Source organism: Hyalella azteca, unplaced genomic scaffold, assembly GCF_000764305.2.
Source record: "Hyalella azteca isolate HAZT.00-mixed unplaced genomic scaffold, Hazt_2.0.2 contig17993, whole genome shotgun sequence".
Lineage (NCBI taxonomy): Eukaryota > Metazoa > Arthropoda > Malacostraca > Amphipoda > Hyalellidae > Hyalella > Hyalella azteca.
Genome location: NW_025947752.1, coordinates 15,978 through 25,241, shown reverse-complemented (window position 1 = coordinate 25,241; position 9,264 = coordinate 15,978). Strand labels below are relative to the sequence as shown.

Sequence of the window (9,264 nt, the reverse complement as noted above, 5' to 3'; positions counted from 1 at the left end):
TTCCACCAAAATGTCAATATTTAATGCCTCTTCTAACTTGAAAATGAATGTTTGTTGCATTCGAAACGTCGTTAATAAAGAAAGACTACTTCCTGAAATTTGCCTTTTGCTCTACCGTCATCTGAAGAAAAGTTCCATTCCCTGATAATATAAATCAACTAATTCTCTGGTCATCAATCGCACATATATATGTATATATCATGTTATATATATATTTATATGAATCATGATATATTACACTGCTAAAATTATCTCTCGTGATATCTAATTTCTGTAATTTTATTATTGTTTTTGACATTTAAAACAAAAAACATGTTGAGCGGGTTTGTTAATAGAATAAAGACATTTTTTAGGACTCACGTTCAAATATTTTTATGGTGGCGGTTTTGCACTTCGAGTAAACCTTTGAGAAGTTGGGATCAGTGCTACATTTGTTCTTCAGATAAATGCTCTGGTACGCCACATCATCAAATGTGTTGTCGGGTTTCAGCTGTCGAGAAATAATCAAGGAATAAATATTTCGCGAGATGAAATTTGCGAGACTCAAAATTGAGGGCTCCCTAGATCAAGAAATTTTGATATATTTTTATTCCTCGTACAAACAAGAAAACTTATATTTTAAGGATTAATGCTCTATAAACTAAACTACATGTATAATAACTCATTGCACGTTCACTTATAATGCTTATGAAAGCACTACACATTTCAATTCAGCGGTCAAAAAGCGGGATTGAACTCCTTGCAAAAATGCAAGCTTGGTCCTAAATTAGCGCATAGACAAAATTGTTCATGTCTATACAAATACTCAATTAATTGCACGATGAGCTTAGTGCGTCAGTATACTGAAATACTCATGAGCTTGGCTGATTGCAACAAACACTTAGAAAAATTTGACAGAATTGGATCACATCTTGCTGCATCGTTCACCGTAGGCAAAGTTGCGTTTATGGCGGGGCATGAAGCTGTTGGGGAAAAAATGTATTCGATGGGTTTGGTATTACTACCATCTACACAATGATGAAAAATCATAGGCTGAATATGAAAAAGATCTTACAAGGCAAAACTGACGAGCACAAATCATCAGCAAGTTTAAAATTTAGAAAAATAAAACTGGAGCTCCACTGACGCCAATCAAGTCGTCATTTAAAGCGATCAATTCATCGTGTATGATCATTACACGATCAATTCATCGTGTATGATCATTACACGATCAATTCATCGTGTATGATCATTACACGATCAATTCATCGTGTATGAAGCTGCCTGTTGTACGTCTCCAGAATACCTCAGTCTAAGCTGCAAACGCCTACAGAAAAGTACACAATTGTTGAATGATCATCTGTCGACGTAATCTGGTATCGAGTTTTTAATCGTATAGGCTCGCTCAAAATGCTTAATATGCTAATAAATTAGCTCAATGAAAATATTAAGCGTTTATGGTATCCGTTGACAAAAAGTAGATAAATCACAAGATGAAAATTTTGATATGTTGTCAACCAACTCCTACGCAGCCGAAGCGGTTTGCCTCACATATTAGGTAAAAATATTTGTTGTTGAGCTGAGACCCAAAATCGACCAATTTAAGCTTGGAATTATGTTGATAGCAATAAGAATAAATTGAAGCAAAATAACTCTTTTTGCACTCACCTATAAACTTCTCATACTCCGTCTGGTGCTGCTGATAGCAAGTCGTGTAGGCAGTCATATTGAACGGCGTACCCGCCCAGAACGCTATTTTACAAGGGGATTGAACTCTGTAAAAAATCGCAAAATAATCATTTTAGTGTACGAAATTAGCAGGCGCCTCCATCTTTGAAATGATGAAAACGTTTGAAAATTTTCGTAAATACGATATTATATTTCAAAACAAGGACCCTGAATACAGCTCTTCACGTCCGAATTTTTTCGTCAGGCCATCGGAAAATAACTTATAAACTTGACGTTACCATAAACAAGGTTCAGACTCTCTGGAATGACGGTTCATACACTCTGGAAGTAATAATATAATATAATTTAAATTAAATAAAGTCCGCGCTAGATCGAAGTTACAAAATCGTAATCTATTATTCAAAAGTTAAATCATTCTTTCATTGTTCCTTCAATCGGTCCTTCAGTCAAATCGTTAATTTCAATCAAATATAAAACAATCAAAATAATCGCGACATATTTGAATAATTAATAATTACGTTCTAAAATCTCGTCAATATCACATCATCGATTGACTTGCAAACGAAGCTCTTACGCCGCGAACGAGGCAGTGGCAGCGGCGATCAGAAGCATCAGAACTCGCGTCATCTTCTCTTTGTGGGCGTGGCAGCGGTGCGATGGCAGGTCGTGGCAGCGGTGCGATGGCAGGTCGTGGCAGCGGTGCGATTGCAGGTCGTGGCAGCGGTGCGATGGCAGGTCGTGGCAGCGGTGCGTTGGCAGATCGTGGCAGCGGTGCGATGGCAGGTGGTGGCAGCGGTGCGATGGCAGGTCATGGCAGCGGTGCGATGGCAGGTCGGAGCAGCGGTGCGATGGCAGGTTGTGCGTAGGCAGGCAAACACTGCTTGATCCTCATGCATTGTATCTATATTATAGGCTTTGGATTTGTTGGTACAGGTGTCAAGACATGCACTCAGAGGCTGTTATTAATGATGGATTGTGCACACATGCGTGCAGAATCATCATCAATTTTGTTCTCTCTAAATATACGAGTACAAAGCATGAATCTGAAGGACAGAATGCTGTCTATTCATATAATTTTGAAAACTTGTGTTCCGCCATATGACGTAATGTTTTTTTCGATTATTCTTTTTCTTTGGACAAAATATAGATTATAACTACTTATTTCGATTGTAAAAATTCAATACTATTGTAAAATCAGTATTCGGCAAATGATAGCATATAGAACAATAATTATCCCCTTAAAAGACCTTTGACAATTCATTATAAATATAAATTTGCGAATGGTATTTAATTGCTTTACCATAAAAGCGAACGATATGTACTGTGTCAAATATGATTAATTATTTTGTCTATTTTAAACTTAATTTTCATTCAAATGGTATTTAATTACTTTACTATAAAGGCGAATGATATGTACTGTGTCAAAAATAATTGCAATCAAGTAATTAAATGATTCGAATATAATTAATTTTTAGTCACATTACAGTTCCGGTGCTCGGTGCTTACACATCTTTTACTAAAACGACAAGTTGCAAATTATTAAATACTATAAATAAATTATGCATCGGTATTAACTTGTAAAGTGGTTAATACTGCACGTGCAGAGCTGTAAGTTTTTTAACATTCCTCATTCATTATCAGAAGCTGCGATGACAATGGGTGAATTAAGAATTAATTGACTGAATTTATTCAAATAATAAGCTGCATTCTGATAAAAAAAATCTGTCCGCTTTCACGAGTAATCATTTGTCATCATTTGCATGGGTCACATGTCGGGCGACAAAGACTCGTTAAAGCTCTTGAAAAACATCATTGCTCTCACTTTCGAGTATAATTACATCTTATACTCATCTGATGCATGAATTCACCTAAATCACTTTTCTGGCAATAACTAATAAACATTGTCTAAATTTTGTTTGTTGACAAAATTATATGTAACAAATATTGTCTCAGAATTAACAGCAAAGAATAGTTCACAAAAATTCATATCTTTATAGAAAACGTTTCGGAGACCAGCTCCATCGTCAGTTCGTGAAATCTTGAATCACAAATCAGAAGTCACAAATTAATACATTGAAAGCACAAAACGAAATTAAAACATTAAATTTAAAAATAATAGACGGAGCACAAAAAAAACTATCTATTCACAATTTCAAGGGGATAGGATATTTCAATTTCTAATTCTTAGTTAATTTGCGATTTAAGCAAACAAGTGATATCAATTCTTTAAATATTGTCTCGTCATGATATACGAGTATATCAAGGATTTTTCCGTGACTGTACACGAAATTTAATCTCTAACTCTCACCACATATTTCATTCTAGTCGCACAGTACGAGCGCCTCAGCCGAAGCGTCTGCGAGGGCGATAATACGACGCACATTGAATTCCAGGATCTTTTTAACGCATTTTCTCATTTATGAAAAAAACGCTAATGTGCTCGCCATGTCCGTCCGTCCGTCCGTCCATGACTTCACGTTTTCGTCGACGAGAAAATGCGCTCTCTGTCACTGCAAGAGTAGTGAATTATATTTGTTTACTTCTTATATCGTATAATTATAAGCGAAGCAAACGGACTGACATGCTTAGCTGCGTTGTCACAGAGTGATTTTAAATTTAATTTTTAATTTAATTTTGGCACGCCTTGGGCGTGTAGGTCCAAGTGCATGCAAGCTAACAAAATGACAGCAGTCGATAAATCTTGAGGCCTGATAAATGATGTGTACATTCTATTGCATAATTATAAATGAAGCAGTCGGACTGACATGCTTAGCTGCGTCGTCGCAAAGTGATGTTTAATTTACGAGCCTCAGGCGTGTTGGTCCACGTGCATGCAAGCTAACAAAATGACAGCTTTCGTTCAGTCTGATAAATGATGTTAATGGCGTCTGCAACTGATGTTGTCATTTTAAGAGTCACGTTAGAGAATAGATGCTTTGTTTTGTGCTTAGTTTTGTTTTGAAAAAATAAACATTACAAGGTGGTAGCTGGTTTCAGGAGAAGTTGGTTTTGTAAACAACCAGAGAAAATATAACTTTGCAGCATTAAAATCGACATCGCGACTAACTCGACTTCATTATTCTCTTGCTATGATAAATTTAGATAAAAATGGGAATTCTCGTGGTTTTAAGATCCAAATTTTTAATGATCCATTCATTCAGGTTATCCCATTCTTCGCAGCATGAACCGCAAGCCGCAAGCCTGCTGCCATACGTTCAAAATTCGCTAAGTGAACGAAGTACTTACGCTCTATTTTCTTGTCTTTGATTGGTGGATTTGGCTTGAAAGGCCGTCAATGATTGGCTGATGAACTTACGATCTCTTAACTTTTTTTTTTTAATCATAGGCCCTGGTGTTTAACTGGTGGCGACGCTACTGCTCCGTATTACTGCCTGATTTATTATTATTTCTAATGATGCTGCTCTAGCCATTCTATTAAGCATTACTCTTACTCGTGGTATTTCGTTAACAGTCCTATCAAATCCAATAATTCAAGATTGTAAGCCATCAAGTTTAATTTCACGCCATTCCTCGCTTCAATAATTTTCCTGAATGTTTAATTTACTTCTCCATCTTCTCCTACGAATGTATATGAAATTACTCATAATGCATGCAAATACATGCCGAGGTAATGGGTCAGGGCATTAATGCAGACGAATAAAGGATTGTATTTGGCCCGATATGTATGCCAGTTCTGCTTGCACAAGACTCATTATATATACGCATTCTTCGAGCTAACACTTTAACACTTAATAATAACTGCGCATTAAGTCAGGAAATAAACATTCGAGCTCGTTAATATTTAGGGTAATGAAATATGATAAAGTAAAGCAGTTCATGATACAACTTGTGCAGCACTTATGAGTACAGATGAGTAACCTCCGTTAAAACTTAACAAATAATTTTTCCGCTAAAACTTTACAGGTAAATAAATCACAGCACTTATGTACAAACTCCACAAAAACTTCACGAATAAAATAAATCGCTTCACTTATGTACAAACTCCACAAAAACTTCACGAATAAAATAAATCGCTGCACTTATGTACAAACTTCGCAAAAACTTCACAAATAAATTTTCCTCAGCACAGCTAACGAAGTCATTTTGAACTCGTCGGAGAGACTACCAAACAGCAAGCAAGGCTCTTGGTCAACTACCCAAAATCCCAGATAACTCGCGCAACAACCCCCGCGTCGCTGTTACTACGAACATATGGGTTGAAACGCCATAATTTCCAGAGGAAGTTGGACGCATTTATGAAGAGAGGTCATAAAACTCTCTTTCAAGTTTAGGCCTGGCACCTGAGATAATTATGATGACTGTATGACCTATTTATGATGACTGTAAGGAAGAGTTGTTAGTTGTTCAAAATAATCTTATAATCATATACTAAGATATGTCAGGTGTCAGAACCTACGTGTTGCGTTTGAAGAGACTGTAGGGGCGCGTGGAAAGGATATCTACTGAGTCAGGATTCTGTTTGGACCTAAAAATTTTACCTCTAGTTCCAGAATCAGAAGAAAGTGCGAAAGCAGGAATTAAGCGTTGGAATAAAATTGAATTTTGATTTTTTTAATTTGTATACATAAATTAATTTTGGATACATACTTTTTTGTCATTTTGAGAATAAAACTAAATGAGAATTCCATATTCTATGTAAAATGTGAAATTTGAGTTTGAAATGCTTTTCCTGTTGTTAGCATAGCAACAGCAATTAGTTTTATTCATGTCAACGTGGTTCTCACATAATTAAATGTGAAGACTTAACACCCTAGATTTAATATAGATAAGGAAATTGATATTAGCCAATGCTGCCTGCAGCTATTTGCTTAATTTTTCTAAGAATCTTACACAAATTAGAGTGTTGTAAAGTTAATATTTTGGTAAAGTTGGGCAAATTTTGTTTCATTATGCAAGTTTGGTACCCGAGAATACTTTTTAAATGATTTTCTAGCTCTTCTTCAATGAGTCCAATAATGTTCCTTCCTGGCTTTAAAACAAATAATAATACAAAGTAATAGAATATTACGTCATTATAGGAATAAAATTGTATTAAACCTCGGATTAACCAACTTCTCGCAAATTAAAAAGAAAAGACAGTAATAATTTAACTATAAACATGCAACTATGTTAACTAAACTAACATGCATGCAAACATGCGGCCGTTCTATTAAATAATGATCACAGGTTTGTTACTCCGTCCGCCAATCATTGACGGAATTACAAGCTAAACCCAACATTAATCACAGGCGAGAAGTCGGCCGCTACGTGTACTGGAACTGCTACGTTTACTTAAGTGAGTTTTGATAGCTCGGCCCCAGGGTGTTTTTTTTTTTTTGTTGTGCCTGTTCCTATCCCGTCAATACAATACGTTTTCAGTGGTTTAATTCAGCTGCAAAGCCGAAAGCTGCAGCTGAGTGTGCCGTTGCAACCCTGTTTGGAGTTCACTTTGCAGTCTTTGCAAAAATTGCGTACAGAATTGCCCATTGCCCATTCTTTTCCTTGAATTTCATAACGAATTACCTGAGCCATGCAGCGAGAAAAGTGGGAATGAACTGCGCTTAAATCCGGTTAAATTACAAGATTACAGTTGGCCGAAAAAATTTTGCTAGGGCAGAAGTGGAAGATAATTGAACTAAATTTTTGAAGCCTGTTTCTTTTATAGCATCAGACCCCAATTGCGGTGGCTTAGAAATAGTTTAGGAGTTGTTTTGGTCTCTCCTTGCTGAAAGAGTTAGGTTAATCGTGAAGGTAACTGAAGGTAAAGTTATGTCATGAAAATTCAGCATGGATTTGTAGGTCCTTCGACGGGAAATTTTTTAACACGAGTTTATATTATTCAATTTCAACGACCCTTATTCAAGTAAAATGCATGACGACGAGATTGGCTAAAGCAAACACTAAAAAATAAACTAAATTTAGTGTATTTTTCTACAAATGAATGGTTATTTTCATGATAAAATTTTGCAAAACGTCTATAAATGTTTAAGTTTGAGCTGTTTGCGCATAAGGTCTTTGAAAAAAAAATTAACATCTCTCTACACATTTTTTTTCATCTTCATCAAAATAGATTCCATGTTAACAGATACGTTCCTGCTTAACATAAACATTTTGATACATTCGAACACTATTTTATTGTTCAGGGCCCATACTTTCAAAAAAGTTAAGAGATCGTAAGTTCATCAGCCAATCATTATCGGCCTGTCAAGCAAAATCCACCAGTCATAGACAAGAAAATAGCGTCTACGTACTTGTACGCTTATTTACCGAGTTTTGAAAGTATGGCTCCTGACTATTATTTAATTTTAGATTTTTGTATAATGAACCTAACCGCAGTTACCGAGGTTTTAAAATCCGTCCAGCATGGACGACGATATATGCACAGACAACGGTTTAAATGTTTTCATTATAGAATAGAAATGTCGGCGTTGAAGACATAGGCCCATGGCCTGTTAACGATCGTGTAAAGGCCTTCGTGATTTTCGACTGAACCTTGCATACTTCATCCCGTTGCACATTTTATTGTTTACGGCCGTATGCGCCGGGAAAAATACTAATATTTTCGGGACCATTAAGTTGCATCTAAAGCACCCGGGAGCGGAGGTGATGGGGAAACATGCGCAATGGAAGGGATGAAAATTGAGAGCGTTTGTTGCTTCTCCATTCTTCCTTCCTTTCATCATAACTTCATATACAAGGAAGAATGAATCATAATGATTCATTCATGGAATGATTCGTTCTTCCTTCATATACAAGAAAGAATGAATTATGAATAATAACGTCATCATAACTTCATTCTATAAAACAATAAATTTGAAAGCAAAGAAAACGCCAAGCAAATTCACCATATCGATATTGAAAAGGTTTCGGAGTCCAGCTCCATCATCAGTTAGACAATCTAAAAATGAATACAATCTAAGCAGGCTGATTATATAAGTGCTTCTATGGAATAAGTTTTGTGTGGTATTCCAACCTCGAATAAATGGGTTTGAGAAAGACATAACCATATAAGCGGTGATTTTATAATGTTAAGTTTTGTGTTTGGAGCCTGTCAGTATACCTGTATACCAGTGTATAGACTATTCAAGTGGGTAGATTTACAATTGTTGGTTTGTGTATACCTGAAACCTCACAACGAGCCTCCCTTTTGTGCATTATGCCTATCAGTAAATTTAAAAATGTCAGATTTGTGTTTGTAAATTGTCATATTGGACCTGTGCATTGGTTTTGTGTGGACCACGGTACTTCTCGTATCTGGATTTTAGCTACAATTTTGATGGCGATATCCATATCTGTTCGTTGGGTAGTAGTTTTCATGATATTCTGCCTGAAATAAATCTGATTATTTTTTACACTTCAATAGTCTCTGGTCTTCGAGTATGACACAGGCAAAGAATACACCACTAGGTTTTTAAGACAATTGGGCTTAGCCCGATCATTTTGGATAATTTTTAAGTTAGTAATGGCTTGTTGTATGAATATTTATATATCATATTCAGGCCTCATTACATTGGATTTGAAGACATTTTTGTGCGAAAATAATAATAATTGTACTAAATGTTCATACAACTTTTTAGGTAGACTTAATAATATTTT

The 9,264-nt window shown here is 35.8% G+C and overlaps 1 protein-coding gene across 1 annotated transcript; it reads right to left on the bottom strand.

The window, feature by feature from the left end:
* Window positions 1–349: 349 nt before the first annotated feature.
* On the bottom strand, window positions 350–2,360 carry LOC108672000. The gene is made up of 4 exons (XM_018159612.2): window positions 2,243–2,360; window positions 1,648–1,754; window positions 856–962; window positions 350–490 (listed from the first exon to the last, which is right to left on the bottom strand). The coding sequence occupies exons 1-4, from the start codon at window positions 2,293–2,295 to the stop codon at window positions 350–352; spliced, it is 408 nt and encodes a 135-aa protein (XP_018015101.1). The 5' UTR covers window positions 2,296–2,360.
* Window positions 2,361–9,264: the final 6,904 nt, after the last annotated feature.

Excerpts from the sequence above, each read along its gene's own strand:
- LOC108672000 (XM_018159612.2), bottom strand. The coding sequence starts at position 2,295 with ATGACGCGAGTTCTGATGCTTCTGATCGCCGCTGCCACTGCCTCGTTC. Across the intron at positions 1,755-2,242 it reads GCCACTGCCTCGTTCGCGGC|AGTTCAATCCCCTTGTAAAA; the intron begins GTAAGAGCTTCG and ends GATTTTTTACAG. Across the intron at positions 963-1,647 it reads GGAGTATGAGAAGTTTATAG|CTTCATGCCCCGCCATAAAC; the intron begins GTGAGTGCAAAA and ends TTTCCCCAACAG.